Source organism: Phyllosticta capitalensis (assembly GCF_038381095.1).
Source record: "Phyllosticta capitalensis strain CBS 128856 chromosome Unknown BKA78scaffold_4, whole genome shotgun sequence".
Lineage (NCBI taxonomy): Eukaryota > Fungi > Ascomycota > Dothideomycetes > Botryosphaeriales > Phyllostictaceae > Phyllosticta > Phyllosticta capitalensis.
The window spans coordinates 858,910-875,678 of NW_027117442.1; the positions used below are offsets into that span (position 1 = coordinate 858,910).

Below are 16,769 nucleotides of genomic sequence, written 5' to 3' on the forward strand. Positions count from 1 at the left end.
TAACTCCTTTGCTCATCCGGTCATGCCGGGTCTTCTGTTCTTGACTTGTTCGTTCTTTTTGACGGATACAAAGTTCAAAGATTCACATGTACGCTGGCACGATATCACGCTTGCTTTTTACTGGGTTATCTACTCTCTTATTAGTTGATCTGGACACCAACTGGAGTGGTTTCTATTGTTTCCTTCAGGGTAGTCGAACCCACTGCCACTTGTTCAAACGACTCTCGCTCCCCTCCAACAAGAAGCTGCACAGTACAGCAACCTGATGATCTCAGTGTGAGTGCCTGACCGGCACGTGTTGCGTCGATCCTGATGACTCCCTGAAGATGTTCCGTCACAATTGATGGGGCGCTGGCGAAAGAGATGCGGGGCCCAAGAGACAACCAGACGTAATCAGCCGCTCGTTGCTGGACGAAAGCTGCCTCGCACGGACCACCTATGACGACATGAGGGCATCCTCGGGTCTTTGGTTGCGCCTTCGAAAGCTCTTGGACTACCGAGAATTCCTTTTTAACCCCAGCTGCTACCCCTTCTCGTTCCTCTTCATCTTCTAGCAACTCATCCAATCCTGCAACTCCTCCTGCATCTACGTCTTTGAACGAACCCTCAGGTACGACAGCTCCCCCTCTTTGACCCCACCAACTGGACGGATTTGCGCCTCTCTCTGCATGGCGATGCTGTCTCTCATCCCTTGTTCCTTGATGTTGGATGCGGGCATCATTCATTCAGCTCTTTTACCAATCTACCTACCTCTTTACTAACATCCTCACAGATCCTCCATTCACCTCACGTTTCCACAACCACTTCCGCTCTACTCGCATTCCTCAACCTCGTCTCTGAAAACGACTTCGACCTCCAAACCTCCAAACACAATGTCTGCCCTCAGGAATTTCTCCCGCGTCGCCGCCGCCGCCGCCCCCCGCACCAACCTCTTCGCCGCGCAGAGAATGGGCTTCCAGACGTCGGCGCTGAGATTGGCGGGCAAGGAGTCGACATTGAGTAAGTCGAGCCACTCCTACACAGCAAGCAGGGGACATGGCATGACATTTTCGTCCTTGGCCCCTGGCAACATACCAGCGTCTCCAGACCCAAGGCCGCCATCGCTTGCCCTTTCGAGCAACAAGAAAACAGAGGCTAACACTGGACGACCAACAGACCAAGAAGGCCGCGCCGAAGAAGCCGAGGCGCACAAGCAAGACCAGCTCCGCAAGCAGAAGCAGGGCAAGGGCCACTGGAAGGACGAGCTGGCGTCGGACAGCGAGTCGGCGGTACGTCCTTCACTCCCCCCCATCATCCATGATATCACACCCACGGTGCAACTCTGGGGGAGATTTGGCGAGTGCGACAGACGTGCTAACGATTTGAACAGGTCAAGGCCGACCGCGGCGAGGTCGACGCGTCGTCAGACACGATCCAGAAGCTGCAAAAGGAGGGCGAGAAGTTGGCGAGCAAGAAGAAATAGATGGTTGGAGTGAGAGGCTTGCCTTTTGTTTCTTTTGGTTGGGTTGATTGGAGTTGAACGAAGGTCCGAGGGCATTCTAGGAATTTAATTGCATTGGCATTGGCATGATTCCGCTTGGTGTTTATGTCTGGCCATTTATTGGAGGTATATGTGATCAACACCTCTTCGAACCTTAGTCTGGATAAAGGGGTTGGATACTTGTTAAAGTTCTTGCAAGCTGTGACCAACCCATCATCCATGCCATGTGATTCCATCCGGCTGAACCAAAATTATAAACGCACTCATCCATCGACCTCCCTCCCTTTTGGCCCCTCCTCGTCTGCAATGCCAATTGAACCCCCCCCCCCCCCCTTTTCTGCCCTTTCCCTCCCTCTTTCCCGTTGATGATTCAGATGCTGCCCGGCACTGAATGCTTAGAATACACAGTGAGCAATTCAAAATTTGAGAAAAGCAACTTGTGCTTCCAAAATCGAGTCTTCAATCCGTGCCTTGCCGCATTTCAAAATTACGTTCGCCGTTGCGATTGAAATGGCGTGTCAAAATCTTGGCATTGAAGGGTTCACGGAAGATGGATTTGCAGATACAATGTCATATGTCGCCAACTCAAAACGCCTTTCTTTTTGGTTTGCCTGACGCGCCGTCCCTTTGCATCTACATCTCTACCCCCCCCCCCCCCCCCCCCCCACCCATACTAAAATTTCTGCCTTCCCAGCGTCGGCTTCCAATCCAACGGATGCGTCTCGGGCGTCGCATTCTCATCCTGCCTCCACACCTTGATGGTCTTGTCCGCCTCGCCCGTAATCAGCCGCATGCCGGTCAGATCAAACGTCGAGCTCATGACGCCGGCCTCTGCGTCGAGGGAGCCGGGCTGGGCGACGGCGTCGAGCGTCTGGAAGCGGTGGCCCGTCTTCCAGTCCCAGAACGAAACCGACCCGTTGTCGCCGCCCGAGAAGAGCACGTTGTCCTCGTTGACGGCCAGCGTGTTGATGATGGCGTTGTGCCCGTCAAAGTTTTGCATGAAGGCGCCTTCGGGGCACTTCCACTGCTTGATCGAGCCCGTGCTGGCCGACGCGAACGTGAACTCTTTCGGGTGCGTCGTCAGCGCCCGCACGCCCTTTTTGTGGTGCGTGAGCACCCCCATCGTCTTGCCCGCTGCCAGATCCCACATGCGCACGTGCGAGTCGAGTGATGCGGAGAGCACCTGCGGATCCGACTCTTGGCACTTGACGTCGCAGACGGTGCCCTTGTGGCCCGAGAGGACGTGGACGTTGGAGCGCGTGCGCATGTCCCAGACGCGGGCAACGCCGTCGCGGCCGCCCGTAACTAGCACATCGAGCGTCGGGTGTAGCGACAGCGTGTACACGCCGCTCAAGTGCCCGTGGTAGTCGCGAATCACCTTGTTCGTCTCCAGGTCCCAGCACTTGACCTTCTTGTCCTCGCCGCACGAGAAGAGGTATGGATGCCGCGGCGACACGGCCAGTCCGCGCACCGTTGATATGTGCCCGGTCAGCGTCAGCTTCAGATTCCCCGACGCGAGATCCCAGATCTTGATTGTGCGGTCGCCTGCTCCTGACGCGAACCACTGATTCCCCGGCTCCACGGCCAGCGACCGTACCCATCCCAAGTGCCCCGAGATGACCCGCATCAGCTTCCATGGCGCGTGCCAGTCCGGCTTCGGCTGCCGAACGGCCTCGCGTCTCACCAGACTCGACCCAGGCAAGTCGCGCTGCGGTGTTGGGCCGTTTGCATTTGGCGGCAGCTTTCCACTGGAATTCTTGCCGCGCACGGTCAATGCCATCGAGTCTTGTGCCTTGTTTCTTCGCTCCTCATCTGCTGCTGATATCCCTTCAATCATCTTCACCATCTTGGGGTCCGACGGTTGGTCTTCGTTGATCTGCTTGGCCTTTTTGCGTCGTGCTGCTGCGCTGGCAGCTGCGCTGGCTTGTTTGGCAGCCAACGCTGCAGGAAGCTCCCTTACGTCTGCGTATTCATTGCGGATGCGTGTGCTAACGTTGGCGCGTTCTGCGATCTCGGCGGGAGAGGTGGCGGGGGTGCGGTAATGAAGGCCGAGGTCGAGGAAGGCTCGAGGGCGGAGGGAGAGGCAAAGTCGGATGCAAAAACTTCTCGTGTCCGTTTGGCTGATGAGCGTACGAGGTTCTGCGCCTTATGTGAGTGCACGCGCAGAAAGATTCTGGATTAAAATCCTCACAATGGTTTCGGGGGAAAAGGGCGTCGAAGAAGATGCTACGTCGGCCATAGTGGGTATCGCTCGATCGGTTGAAGATTTGGAAAAGATGGCGGGTTTAGGGTAACATTGGGTCCTGGAAGGGTCGCGTTGGTACGTGTGTGAGCTGTTAGGTGGTGTCGCGTTTGGAGCTCAAGAAGTCGTTGCTCAGAGTCGCGCTAGTGATTGACGTAGGGCTGAACGCTTACCTAATCCATGTCTCCTTCCTGGAGGCAAACAACCTTTTTCCAACTTCAACTTGGTCAACAACATTCTTTCTCTGCATTAATCCGAGTCCACATCAAGCCCATGCGCCATTAAGTTTGGGCAAACCCAGACGCTATCTGCCCTTAGCAAGTTTTTGTCTGCCGAATTCGCAAATTCTTGTTTATCGAATTGGACTTCGTTGATATTGAAACTCTTCGTAGAAGTTGTCGCGACTCGCTCGGACATTTCCATTCCCTTTCCTTTTCAAACGATCGAAGTCATTTTACTGTCGATCCAATATCAAAACACGACACTGTCATTTGTTTGAAAAAACTGCTCAAAAGAGTCTTGATCCAAACTTGAGCTCACTGTTTGGCTAACGCGAACAGACTGTCAGGAGCAAATATGCTTCTCTTCCACAGAACCTGCTGATCCGTTCTCTGAATAGCGACATGATCAGGAGGCCAAAGTCACCTTGGGTTGTATCTGATTTCAAGCCTGATGACCAGCTTCCGACACAAGCCTCATAAGGAGAAAACCGCCTCTAGACATGCATAGGACCCAGCTGCGGAGAGCAAACCGACGCGATGTCCAGTGAATGGGCATAACTTGAGAAGTTCAACTTCCACCTCGCCTGATCCTCGTGCCGATCGCGAACGAACTCGGCAAGCAAGATACCAGTGGGATGTTGAGTGGCTGCGAGTCATCTGTCACAGTCCCGTATGGCACTCGATGTGAGCTAATTCTGCATGCGGGGCTGCTCCCTCGTCCGCCTAGTCCTCCTCATCCACAGGCTATGCTTGCAAGGCACGTACACTCAGGAACCGCGCTCAAAGCCATCTCAGATCCTTCGTTTGTGGCGGAGTTCACCAGTTGCGAAATCTGCACGTCAACTTGCTCAGTCCGCGGCAGCCCAATTGCCAACTCCGTGGGCTTGAATGACCAGGCTTTGGAATCAAGACATGATCGGCATATAACGCTTTGGAACATGGAGTCCATACAAGGTTTACCTACCCATGGCATCCTGGACACTGTTAGTGCCCGCTGCGGTCGAGCGTCTATCCAGGTCCAGTACATACGACCAAGCAGGCTTCGCTTCCCACCGCTTCGTGCCGCTCCGAAGCGACGTGCTTGTCTTCGGATACTAGCCCATCCGCATTCCGAAATTGCCTCGCTGATTGGCTGTGATCGCGATGCAGCTAAATCGCTGAGAGAACATCGCCAGGTGGTCACTGTACAACTTTGGCATCTCATGCGTACATAACTTGTCCCAGACCAATGCTCACAGCTGCACGTTGGACGCTGGGCGAAGACCAAGGAACATCACCCCTTATCAGTCAACATTAGTCGGTCTTGAAGAGCGTCGCTACTTGTGCAGCAGATGCTCGTATTGCACGCTGGTAAATCCTGACATGGCATCTCGTCCACCCTAAAGAATCCCACGAGGAAGGATCAGCCACGCAAATTTGCCACTTTTCAAGTCACAAACGCTGTGGCAGAGATGCCACGCGATTAGTGGGATTGCAGGGAGGTTTCTTTCAACGTCTCGGCCAATTTGAGAGCGCGTGGATACAAAGGCGTCATTTTTCGCGGCTGCTTCCCCAGACTGCACGCTTCAGCCCCTCAAAAACGACGCAGGGCCTGGCAAACACCAAGTGAACTTTTACTCGTTACGGTATAGGGACGATGTTGAATGGCCAATCACTTGTCTGGTGGCGCCCTAAGAGGAGAGACCGCTCCACCTTTTAGAGCAACCGTCGGCCACTAGCGCCACCACGTCTCGAGGATTCCCTTCTCGACATGGACAACTCCAAATCAAGGCTGATTTCCCCTGCACTTGGCGTACGCAAAGTGACGGCATTGGCAGACTGTTACCAAGTGACAGGGGTGAGGTACGGTATCCGTTATGCGATTGCAGTCTACTTTGGGTCACTTGCCGCAAAGGCCCTTTTTAGACCATCCTTTCTCGTCTCCTCTGCGAGCCACAGTCACTGTTACTTCCCTGATTCTGTAACTACTTTCCACAGGGGTATAGCCGTCCGGCAGAGGCGGAGGCGCTTTGACCGCCGCACCGCGTCGCTGCATCCCCCGACTACGCATTTATTTCCACCCATGTGATGGACGGGGCACCGGTCGCGTTTGGTCTCGCACGAAGGCTTTGCTAAAGTCCAAGGTATAAAGAAGAGGAAGAATGAGACCGGCTGAAATCTCCTCAGACGTGTCCATCCTCCGGAATCAACTTCCATCTCGAAGTCCGCGAAGTTCTCAAGTCCCAAGACCCTAGTCCCTCGTTCAAAGGCATCTCGCATTATCCGTCGCCCAAGATGAAGTCCGCCATCGCCGCCATCGCCCTCTCCATGGCCTCGGTTGCCTACTCTCAGGCAGTCACTGACCTGCCCAACTGTGCGGTAAGTGATGTCCCTGAGCATCAATTTGATCCATCAGGAGCTTGAGCTAATACTATCTGACAGGTCAACTGCTTCGTCAACGTCCTCTCCAACGACGGATGCAGCTCCCTTGGCGACTTTGAGTGCCACTGCAAGAAGCCCGGCCTTGTGGACTCGGTTACTCCCTGCGTGGAGAAGGCCTGCTCTGTGGCCGACCAGGAGAGTACGTCTTGTCATCACTTGCATTAAAACTTGCCTCTTGCCCCTGGTTGGACTTACAAACTCCCTCTCCATCCCCCCATTGATCTCTGATCACTTCCATACTTCACCCATCCCCTGATCGTTATTCTCTCACCTCTCATCAAGCCCCACCCGCAAGCAACAAGCTAACACCTATGCCACAGCCGTCGTAAAAGACGTCGTCGCCCTGTGTCAAGAATACGGCGTGCACCTCACCATCCCGGCCACCAAGACTGCCACCGCTCCTGGCTACAGCGCGCCTACATCCTCCCCGGCCGCCCCAGTGAACAACAACCCAGCCCCGACAACCGGCACGACCGCTCCCGCCGGCGTCCCCGTCGTCCCCTCGTCCTCCGCTCCTGGCGCTGTTGCTCCCCCCGCCAAGTCCGCCCCCGTCGCGCCCTACTCGTCCCCCGTCGTCGTTCCCAGCAACGGCGCCGGTAACGGCAACGGCGTCGCCCCCAGCAGCGGCGGCCTCATCGCCACCATCCCCATCGCCTCGAGCCCCGTCATCGTCGGTGGTGGCAGCACCGGTGTTCCTAGCATGACGACTCGCCCCGCTGGCGGCTACACGACTCCCTACATCGGCACGCCCACCACGCCCGGCATGCCGCAGTTCACGGGTGCGGCTGCCCCGGCGGCGAGGGGTGTCGGTGCTGCTGTCGGTGTCGCGGCTGCGTTTGTCGCCGCTGTGTTTTAATTGAATACGCCACGTGGGCGGGACGGCAGGAGGAATGGGAGAGGAGAATAGGGAAAGGGAGAGGGTTCGTGTAGGACAGGGGGTAGGGGGTTATGGACGTGGTCATCTTCTTCTTTACCTTCTTCTTTGCACATTCTTCTCCTGCTATGGATCTTGGGCGATTCCTGGGCGAGTATATAGGTGCCTATCTTTCTTCTTACGAGTCAGGACGGATTGGGCTCAGATTCACGATTTTTTTTCCCCCGCTGGACCGCTCGACAGCTTACTTGAAAGCATGCATGCATGCAAGCGTGTAATTTAGCGACGACAAGACTGTCAGGTCCAGTACACGAAAGAGTAGTGCAAGGCGCGAGAAGACGAGGCCGTGTTGCTGCAGCTTTTGCTCTCCGTTCTTCTTCGATAGGCTGAATCAATTGCCGCTTCGCTCCATCATGTATCAAATCCACGGAGAGCGGTAGAGGAGTTTGATAGTGGCTGCTGCGTTGTCATGGGTATATTTGCAGCTATTCCACCAGCCCGACTACTACTCCCCCGTCTAACCAAAACCCAACCCCTTGACCTCGTCGTCCTCCCTCAGCGCCAACCGGACTTCTTCGTCGCTCACGCCCAACCTGACCCTGCCGACGCGCTCTCCCCTCCGCGCCTCCAACCCCACAATGCCAGCCTCCATCAGCTCCACCGCCGCCGACCCCATGCCCACGACGCGCGCCGCCTTCATCGCCTTCGCCTTTGCGTTGCTACCCCTACCCTCGCCAGCATGCGCAGGTGGCCGCCCCCTCCGCGGCGTCAACGGCGAGCGCTGCTGCGCTGCGGCGCCCGCACCAGGGCCTCCGAGCGCCTCGAGGGCGTCAAGCGCGGCGTCGCCGTCGCCGGTGGCGAGCGTCGCGCCCGCGAGCAGGAAATCCGAGATGGCGTCTGCGCCGCTCATTGCGGCGAGGTTCTTGGCCTCGTCCAACACGTCGCCGAGGACCGCCTCCGCGATGCCGGTGCGGCGCACGCGCGCCAGCAACGCGGCGAGGAAGAGTTTGTTGCTGAGGGGCAGCGAGCGCAGGTGCTGCTGCAGCGGCGAGCTGGTGGCTTCGGCGATGGCTTGCTTGATTGTTTGGATCGTCACTATGGGGGCTTTGGCCGTGGTGGTGGTGGAGTTTTGCGGCGCGGGCGTTGGTTTTGCGCGGCCGGGAGTTTTGCTGGGCGTGTTGGGTACTGAGTTGGAGGTGGATTCGACGCCGTTTGTGATGGAGGCGGCTTCGGCCAGTTCGACGGCGCGGCGACATATGTCGAGAGCTCGGCGGGCATCGCCCGATACGGCTGCTACTTTTCGAGAGGCGAATTGAATGGCGTCTGGGTGAACTATGTTGCCAGGGACGTTGGCCAGGCGAGACTGGATGATGGACATGAGTTGTTCGTGTGTGTAACCAGGAAAAGTGATGCGAGTGAGGCCTGCATACGTTGTCAGAAGAGATATCCGGGGTAGTAGAGAGCTGCTCGAATTGGTGCATTGGAGAGCCATTGAATAACGAGCGTGACGAGCAACTCAGCAGGCAGTAGCTCATTGAGTCACAACAAAATTGATAGAAGGCTGGACAAAACTTACCAAGACGACTACTAATCTTGTTGCTGAGCGTCCGTTCCGGCAGATCCATGGTATTCGCCACAGCAAGCACAATCAAACGACTATGCCGCAGCCCCGGCCAGTTGAAAAAGTTGTACATGACGCTCTGGTTTTTGGTGACCAGCTGGTCCAGTTCATCCATCAAGACGACGCACGGCACTCTCCGCGGGCTAGGATTTGAAAACTCCCGCTCAAGAAGCTCCAAGGCGTAAGAAGGGCTCACTCTGTCACCCCTGAGAGCTTCCCACAGAAGAGAATATGACTGGTGCGGATCGGTCACTTTCATGCCGTTGACTTCGACAAAGATGAAGTCGTCCAATTCTTCGGCTTGGACAGAGGCATTGAGTTGGGCCACTACCTCTCGCACTGTTGCCGTCTTACCGGTGCCAGGGGTACCTGAAATGTAGATGCAGGAGCCTGAGCCGTCGGTAATGGCGGCCTCGAGATGGGAGTACACGGTAGAAAACTCTTCTTCGCGACATGGCAATGATGCAGGCACCGACGACACATGAAGCTGATTACGAGCGACTTGGTAGGGCGAGGAGAGGACGCTAGGAGAGAGGACTCTGGTTCCCAATGGCGTGAATTCCAGAGGTTTTTTGAGCACAATCCTCTTGTGCGTCGGAGTCACGAACTTCCGGGGCGTCAAGTCTTTTCTTCTCGAGGGCGTTGTGGCGTCATTCAGCCTTCGCCGCTTCTTTGGCGTCTCTGGGACGTCGTCATCATCATCTCCCACGACAAAGTCGTCGTCTCTGGCTGCCTTTCGAGGCTCCCGGCGCTGTCGAGTTTCTCTTGTTTGACTTTTGACAAGCTGCACCACTTCAGGTATACTTTCTTCTCCTTGGTAGACATCTTCCCAGACAAACTCGTCCGTATAAGTGACTGTGCGAGTGTTGACACCGCGCCTGCAAACGAATACCTTGCCGTAGTCTTTTGCGTTGCGCGGAACCCTGCCACTCGGATATTTCCTGTAGAATTCATCTTTTGAAAGTACGGTCGCGCTACCATTGATCGACACCAGTGGGTTGTCGTCGAAATAAGCAGTAACATAGAGCTCGTTCTGCATTTTGTCAGCATGGCGCACATCGAGCTCGTACCGAAGCACCCACTTCCAAATAATCATTCCGCATCTTGGCCTTGTTGCGAATCTCGCGCGGAGTACAAAACCACATAAACTTGGCCATCTTCTCGTCCTCGCCAGTGTCCTCATCTTTTCCGTCAAAGAACTCGACGACTATGCCGACCCACGCCTCGTTGCTGTCTGCTTGGATCAAGACCGTGTCTCCGAGCCGACACTCAAAGTTTCCAAAGCGCGTGCCAATTATCTTCCTCTTCCGCGGCCGCCCCCTCTTGCGTGGTTTGTCCTGAGACGCGTCTTCGACATCCTGTCCATCTTCATACACCCACTCCCACGGGAGATCCTCAAGGCCGAGCTCGTCGTCCGAGTCTTCGCGCAGCACGCCTCCGCCGCGGAGCCACTGCCGTGCGCGCTCGGTGGTCGTCTTCTTCCGGGTTGGGGCCATGCGATAGTTTGGACGGGGGTGGCGATTGTGATGGACGGGAGGCTTTCGCGAAACAGGCGCGGTCGCGGTCGAAGAGCGTCAGAGGCGGCGTCTGGACGTCGCGTTGGCGGCATGGAACGGTTTCACGTGAGTACTTTGACACCTCAGGCACGAATGAAACGAAGGGAGCCAATGAAATGGCGTCATTGCAATGCGGAAGTGGAAAGTTCTTGCCGGTCCCGACCTTGCCGACCAACAACCTCGCCCGTTCTAGACACCAAGCGGCAAACCACTCATCGACACGTCCACTGACATCACCTCAAGTTCGAAGGATCAATACACACGTCGAGTGAAGCAGGCTTGGTCTATTAAAAATTGCCAATTTTAGCACTGTTACCCTAGCAGCATCCTCAGGATCCGGCGGGACCCCAACGGCAGCAGCAAAGCCACGAAACCCAGTGGGTCATGTTGCCCACTACCATGGGGCCAAACCAAAGACCGCGCGACAATCCCAAGTTTCTCCTACCCCCGTGTGACCAAAAGCAAGGGGGGACACCAGATCTCAGAAACGCCTTCGCACCGATGCGATACCCCTGGAAACCGTATCCAAAAAACAATTCGCAGACATGCCTCCATCCATGACTTTCCTGCGGCACGTGCCATAGGCCCATGGCTTGCCGGGTAAAACGACCGTGATTCTTCAAAACGCCGACGCTGAACGAATGATGGAAGGATGCAAATCCCAAAAGGAAAAAAAGTCTGCCGCGAGGCCACCAGGAGAGGGTAATATACACAAGAGAAGAAATGGTGGATGGGAGAAACCCCGGTGATGCATCCTCTGGCGTATTCTTCAAAACTCATGACAAGGCTCATTTGGCTCGTACGCTTTTACGCATCGTGAACAAGGAGAAAGGGCTCAGTAGCAGCCGAGATGTGGTGGTGATGCCGGCAGCGACCCCGGTGTTGCCGGGTTGTAGAGCGAGCACGATTCCGGTGGCGAGCCCGATTGTGATTCGAAAGAGTCGGAAAGAGGAGGCGTCTGACAGAAAGCGTTGTCAGCGGGTCGGCTCTTCAATGGCGTCGAATCTGTCGGGGAGGGTGCTTTACATGAGGATTTGAGTCTTGGTATGCGTTTGTGTGGATGTCGATGCCAGTCAGCGTGGCGTAGTTCATGCTGAACGGGCTAATCTCCTCCTCGCCATAAAACTCCTGCTTGACTGGAACGACCATGCTGGGGAGAGCGCCGGCGTATGTTGAAGAGATGGGTGGCAAGTACGGCGTGTAGGGCATGTGCAGCTCTGCCGTCGTGGCGGGGATGGCGTGGTAAGGCGTGTTGGAGTAAGAGGCGTACGAAACGGCGTCGGGGGCCGGATAGGAAGAGTAGGAGAAAGGAGGAGGAGATGTCGAGATTTGGCGCGTGTTCTGGTACGCAAACATTCCGCGGTCGTCGTGGGAGTAGTATTGGGGTTGAGGGATCTCTGCTGTCCGCGGGTACTCGTGGGTCTCCTCGGTCTTTGCGGGTGCGGCGTCTTCGCGGGGCTGAACATGCGAGTGGTCGAGCTCCGCGGGCTTTTGCTCCGGGGAAGCAGAGTTGGATGCGGCCCTCCTCTCGAGGTCTTCGAGCCTCTTCTTCAACTTCTTGCCTGGGAAAGAGTCAGTTTACAGTCGTCTCGGATACCGGCTTCTTTGGACTCACGGTAGTTGCGCTGGGCAATGCGGTTCTGTATCCGCCTGCGCTCAGCCAGGTCGGAGATCTTGGTCCAGTCCTCGTTGGGGTTTGCGGATGGGCTGAAGGCACTGCTGGTGCTCGAGTATCTCTGGGTTGGCACGTGGGCCTGGGGGTGGTAGGCGTATCCGGCGTGCCTGTTCATGGTGGCGACTGGAGAAGAGTGAAGAGGAAAAGGAAGAGTTGAGGAGTTGATATGGCCAGAAGAGTCTGTGGAAGCGTGGGAATAAGGCTGCTGCAAGACGATCATGGCCGGGGCGGCGGCTTGATATTTATCAGCTCGAGGCTGGAGAGTCGTCGGCAGCGCAGTCGAGCTACGCAGCTGTGACCCTTGCAAGCCACTGCGCCAGCAATCCTGAGCTCCGGGAGCAGATGCATAGGGCACCGGCACCCTTGCAACGGCGAGCATGGGCCAGGGCATCTTGCAGACGCAGCCTTGGCCGTTAGGCTCAGACCTGCACTCGTCCAGAAGAGGAGCTAGCGCTTAGCAATCCTGCGCTTCCCAGGTAGCAACATGGCCATACCTTATATTTGGCAGCTCGCTAAGCCAGCTAGCCCGTTGCTGCAACTGCGGCGGCCGTCGTCCTGGCCTCTGGAGCACCCGTCTCGTCGTTGTCGGCCAGCGGGCACGGAGTCGGTCAGTCGGACTCGGCTCCTTGGTAGTTTGGTGCCCGCTTGCAAAGCAGGAGGATCACCAGCCATGTTTCTGCTGTCTGGAGTCGGGCGGTCTGGTCTGCACGACTGGGTGGCTTTTTTGATCGCCTGCAGCTACGTAGGTCGAGTGGATTGGAGAGGGGACACAGGAGCATCCAAAAGGGCACCATTGTGCGATCGGCCGAACGACAGCCAGGGCTCTACGTTCTGGGGCTCGCAGTGCGAGGAAGCGGGCTGCGGCCGGCTTTCTGGCTACCCTAATCGAAGGGCATGGCTGGGCTGGCTGTGGCAGAGCCCGGGGCGTGGACTTGGGGGCCAGAGTGGACGAAGAGCGGGGGTCCACTCTCGTCAACAGGTCCCTCTCCCATAACCAAAAATAATCCCGATTCACCACCACTCGATATGTGTAGGGCTAGCAGACACTCACACACCGCTTGCGGGCTTTGGGGTACTCACACTCCCACATGTGCCTCGCTGGCGACGCAAGTGGCCTCGACCGTTTGCCCAAAGCGGTAAGCGGTCTCTATCGTCCGAGGCAGACACGAATCGTTTCCTTCAGCTCCAACACGACTCCAGCTCCAGCTCGCCGGACGGGAGTTTTGGTACGACGTCGACATGTGTTGCATATCCTCACGCTGTGGCAGGGATGGCCGGCGCAGCTGCCAGCTGCTAAAGCCAACTAAGCGTCTTACACTTCGGCCCCGTCCCAACCCCATCCCCGCCATTCCGCCAGCCCTATGGACTGTACTGCACTGCACTGTACACCTCTCTGACGGCGATGAAGCAAAAGGTCGGTGAGCTCCAAGCATCAAACCGTTTTGGCCGACGAAACAAGCTGCACCCTGACGTTTCGTCTTGGCTGCCCGCGACTTCGTTGACTTGTGTTGTTGGTCGCTCCGCCGGTGATAGCCCTAACTCCGCCTGGTCTTCTCCGCATCAAGTCCTCCTACCACCGCTTCGCTCCATCGTCAGGACCGCGAAACAAGTTTGGGGGCCACCAGATGGCTCAAGGGATTCCCGTCGTCGCCACCGTCCGTCGTTGTCCTGAGCAGCCACCCAACTCCCCACCCGCGTGGCTAGGCACTGAGCGTACGTGGGGCTGGGCATATGCCCTCAGATCTCCCGCCCTTTGCGAATGACCTGCTGCGGCACAGCAACGACTGCTCATCACCACCTCTCCCCGCTCCTGCGACCCCTGTCTAAACCTGCAGCCAATCCGCAACACGGCACTCGACCCTCTTGGTTTACCAATCCGGGAAATGATGCCGTGCAGCTTTCGCTATCGCAATAATGCACCCGACTCTTAGCAGCAAACGGGATCAAGGATCGTTTGCGAGGGAGCTAGGGAAAGCTTGTTGCCAAATTCTTGTGTGCTTGCTGAGGTGTCCGTTGAAAGCCCGACTTTTCCGATGCCAGCCCCCCCTGCTTCAGAAACGAAGCACCATCGGCCACAAAACGTGCTCCGAGAGGACGCGTGGGAGGAGCTCGCCTGGCACAATCGAAGACGGTCCGTCGCCATGCTATAGTCGCCGTTGTTTTTTTGCTTGCAAAAGGTGGACAGACAGTAAGCAAGACCCCGCAGTGTGGGCACTTCCACCCTGATCTTCCACCGTTCCCCTTTGTCCTGGGTCACTGTCCCAACCCGCTGGTATGGCGCTCGCGGGCCCTCCCGATCTCTTCTCAGCGCCTTGAACAGAGTCAGTGCCCAGCGACAAACCTTTCGGGGCATGGTGGCCGGCGCGGCACACGATAAGCACTACCGTCTCGGGGCCCTGCTTTCAACTCACTCTGCGGGAAGGAGGGTCGATTAGGGGCAATTAGCCTGGACAAAATTATTCCAGAATTTCGCCATTGTTGGCTAAGCCCATGACGACTGGCGTCTCCCACACCGTATTGTTCCATGGTGACTACACAACGTCCAACTCAATTCTTCTCGGGGCGTCAGTGGCTGGTGTTTGGCTCTCTCGAGGCCAGTCTCGTGCCGGCGTTGTTGCGACGCATAGCTGGGACCAGTTTCAGGTCTGTTTTTAGAATGCGAGCATAGGGCTGCGTCAAGAGAACCAAGAGCTGAGTTTATTCCCATATCACGACTCCACAATGCAGCCTTCTACTCGTCACCACTGCCGCAACCAGAAAAAGGCCAAAAAAGTTCCAACTGAAAAATCCTCCATGCAGATCTCGCGCTTGCCCTGCGGTCGCTGCTATGCCATGTTGGGGCCGCGCGTTTTCATAGCCTCCGTAGGATTCTGGGCAACCACTGTCTTGTGTCTCCAAGTTGAAAAACAAGTCTCCGAGTGGACACTCTCCGACTTTCCATCATCTCAGTCGACGGGCACTTTTGTCCTTAATTTAGAAATTAACGTCGCAAGGTTGGGTCTACTGCCTCATCGAGTATTTTCTGTTTTAGGTATGTTTCTGCGCGCGCTGCACTGGGTCCTATCAACCGACGCCAAATGGTGCTCGTCGTTTCCTATCACTTCCTTCTCTCCGACCACTCATCCTGCGCCCAGCTGCTTTTGTCTGCGCTGGATGTTTATGCTTTTCACTCCCCGTCATTGAAACCACCCGGCAGTCTTGATTTGGACCTGTCGCCCTCCAAGCCAAGGGCGACACATGCTAACATGGTACCTAGGGCGCCTTGATGCCATCCATCATTCGAAGCCAACAAACTCTCGTCGAACCAGTATCCGCGGGCTACGTTTTCCTCTCCGCCGCTCTGTCCGAAAATGCGAAATGCACCATGCATGGCCCCCGGCGAAGGAGCGCCTACTGCCATCTGCAGCCTGAGAGGGCTGGTAGTCTCGCCGTCAAACGACTTTTTGATGCATCCTTTGATATCACATGCTGGCCGGTGATATTCGCCACGGTCGCCGATGGTTGGCTTTGGTGTGATTGGAAGCTCGTGTCCATGCTTGGTAATTCTCTATCGAATCCATGTCGCAATGGCACAGGACCACACTCTTTCAGTGCCCTAGTCGACGGGATCGCCGTGCTCGAGCTGCATCATAGGCTTGCTCTGTAGCTGGCGTTGTCGCAAGGCGCGGCGCCTTCTTCGCCTTTGCAGCATAACGGCGCATCTGCTATGTGAACTGCCACGCCTGTTGGATTCTGCTGCCTTGGGGCTTTGCAAGCAGCGGTCAAGATTTTTGCGACCCAAAACGTGCGACGTACCTGTAAGCAGGCGGGCGGCTCCTCCAGCCCTACGAACCAGCAACTTGGATCGACCTTCACTGCTCACCGTCATTGCCCCTTGACGGCCATCGTGGCGCCGCAACGGACAGCGGCGTCCTCGAAAAAGGAATATGTGCATTTACCGCAGGCCATCACATCGACACCGAAACTGTTGGAGTCCTTAATCGATGGAATCGGCATCCACTGCGGCATCCGCCGGGGCCCTATTATTAGCAGGCGAATGGCCGCGTCGTACTCAACGTCGCGGGACGAATGGCCCCCATGGGATCGAACAGAAACGCCCGCCGGGCACAGGCATACGACTGGCTTGGTTAAAGTTTAACAAAGGTGCTACAACTTGGACTCTCAGCTCGTGGGCATATGACGACGCCGGTGGACTCGGCGAGCACGGCAGAAGGCTTGCGAATCCTCCGGGACGGCGGACGTCATGATGCTGCAGGTTGGAGGCAATGTGCTGGCCGGTCCGAGCGGCACAACCAGTCGTCGGCTGCGGTCTCGACTTTGCCCTTTCACTATTCTCGCGCGTGGCCGAGCGGACTCGGTCTCCGCGTGCTCCCACACAAAACACCATTGCCCAAGACAGCGGGCGCATAACCCAACACCAACAAACATCGGATCACACAGCATTTTCACGCTCGCATGGCCCACGTGGTCGTGCGCAGTGCTCAGTAAGCAACTCGAGTGACATGGCTTTGGCCCTTTGATTCACGCATCCATTCAGCTCACACTGCTGCGGGCCGGCATGTTATCTTCTAGTCTCAAGAGGTTGCAAAGATGGAAGACGACAGCACTGCGGAGGCTACGGAGCTTGGCGGGTGTCTAATCATTTGCAATCTTCTAGCTGCAGAGACAAGCAGGGCGCT

At 56.5% G+C, this 16,769-nt stretch overlaps 7 protein-coding genes across 7 annotated transcripts; 4 read left to right on the forward strand and 3 right to left on the reverse strand.

Annotated features, from left to right (window-relative positions):
* Positions 1-872: 872 nt before the first annotated feature.
* Positions 873-1,462, forward strand: BKA78DRAFT_294491 (uncharacterized protein; the record flags this gene model as incomplete). Its single annotated transcript, XM_066886357.1, has 3 exons — positions 873-999; positions 1,024-1,268; positions 1,370-1,462. 3 exons carry the CDS (start codon positions 873-875, stop codon positions 1,460-1,462), a joined length of 465 nt encoding a protein of 154 aa, XP_066745222.1.
* Positions 1,463-2,146: 684 nt separating this feature from the next.
* On the reverse strand, positions 2,147-3,831 carry BKA78DRAFT_311111 (WD40-repeat-containing domain protein). Its single transcript, XM_066888181.1, has 3 exons — positions 3,672-3,831; positions 3,584-3,619; positions 2,147-3,491 (listed from the first exon to the last, which is right to left on the reverse strand). Exons 1-3 carry the CDS (start codon positions 3,717-3,719, stop codon positions 2,154-2,156), a joined length of 1,422 nt encoding a protein of 473 aa, XP_066745223.1. The 5' UTR covers positions 3,720-3,831; the 3' UTR covers positions 2,147-2,153.
* A 684-nt stretch (positions 3,832-4,515) lies between these two features.
* Positions 4,516-5,260, forward strand: BKA78DRAFT_113496 (uncharacterized protein). Its single transcript, XM_066882299.1, has one exon. The coding sequence runs from the start codon at positions 4,579-4,581 to the stop codon at positions 5,155-5,157; it is 579 nt and encodes a 192-aa protein (XP_066745224.1). The 5' UTR covers positions 4,516-4,578; the 3' UTR covers positions 5,158-5,260.
* Positions 5,261-6,114: 854 nt separating this feature from the next.
* On the forward strand, positions 6,115-7,464 carry BKA78DRAFT_113500 (uncharacterized protein). Its single transcript, XM_066882300.1, has 3 exons — positions 6,115-6,301; positions 6,365-6,503; positions 6,685-7,464. Exons 1-3 carry the CDS (start codon positions 6,218-6,220, stop codon positions 7,218-7,220), a joined length of 759 nt encoding a protein of 252 aa, XP_066745225.1. The 5' UTR covers positions 6,115-6,217; the 3' UTR covers positions 7,221-7,464.
* Positions 7,465-7,755: 291 nt separating this feature from the next.
* On the reverse strand, positions 7,756-10,355 carry BKA78DRAFT_294494 (P-loop containing nucleoside triphosphate hydrolase protein; the record flags this gene model as incomplete). The annotated part of the gene is made up of 3 exons (XM_066886358.1): positions 7,756-8,660; positions 8,815-9,892; positions 9,930-10,355. 3 exons carry the CDS (start codon positions 10,353-10,355, stop codon positions 7,756-7,758), a joined length of 2,409 nt encoding a protein of 802 aa, XP_066745226.1.
* An 895-nt stretch (positions 10,356-11,250) lies between these two features.
* Positions 11,251-12,205, reverse strand: BKA78DRAFT_351785 (uncharacterized protein; the record flags this gene model as incomplete). The annotated part of the gene is made up of 3 exons (XM_066891238.1): positions 11,251-11,373; positions 11,442-11,977; positions 12,031-12,205. 3 exons carry the CDS (start codon positions 12,203-12,205, stop codon positions 11,251-11,253), a joined length of 834 nt encoding a protein of 277 aa, XP_066745227.1.
* Positions 12,206-14,627: 2,422 nt separating this feature from the next.
* BKA78DRAFT_113539 (uncharacterized protein) lies at positions 14,628-15,707 on the forward strand. The gene has a single exon (XM_066882301.1). The coding sequence runs from the start codon at positions 14,812-14,814 to the stop codon at positions 15,271-15,273; it is 462 nt and encodes a 153-aa protein (XP_066745228.1). The 5' UTR covers positions 14,628-14,811; the 3' UTR covers positions 15,274-15,707.
* The last annotated feature ends 1,062 nt before the right edge of the window (positions 15,708-16,769 follow it).

Coding starts and splice junctions, on each gene's coding strand:
- BKA78DRAFT_311111 (XM_066888181.1), bottom strand. CDS start 3,719: ATGGCCGACGTAGCATCTTCTTCGACGCCCTTTTCCCCCGAAACCATT. Junction 3,620..3,671: donor CCTTTTCCCCCGAAACCATT/GTGAGGATTTTA, acceptor CATAAGGCGCAG/AACCTCGTACGCTCATCAGC. Junction 3,492..3,583: donor CAGCCAAACGGACACGAGAA/GTTTTTGCATCC, acceptor TCTCCCGCCGAG/ATCGCAGAACGCGCCAACGT.
- BKA78DRAFT_113500 (XM_066882300.1), top strand. CDS start 6,218: ATGAAGTCCGCCATCGCCGCCATCGCCCTCTCCATGGCCTCGGTTGCC. Junction 6,302..6,364: donor CTGACCTGCCCAACTGTGCG/GTAAGTGATGTC, acceptor ACTATCTGACAG/GTCAACTGCTTCGTCAACGT. Junction 6,504..6,684: donor CTCTGTGGCCGACCAGGAGA/GTACGTCTTGTC, acceptor CCTATGCCACAG/CCGTCGTAAAAGACGTCGTC.
- BKA78DRAFT_113496 (XM_066882299.1), top strand. CDS start 4,579: ATGTTGAGTGGCTGCGAGTCATCTGTCACAGTCCCGTATGGCACTCGA.
- BKA78DRAFT_113539 (XM_066882301.1), top strand. CDS start 14,812: ATGCAGCCTTCTACTCGTCACCACTGCCGCAACCAGAAAAAGGCCAAA.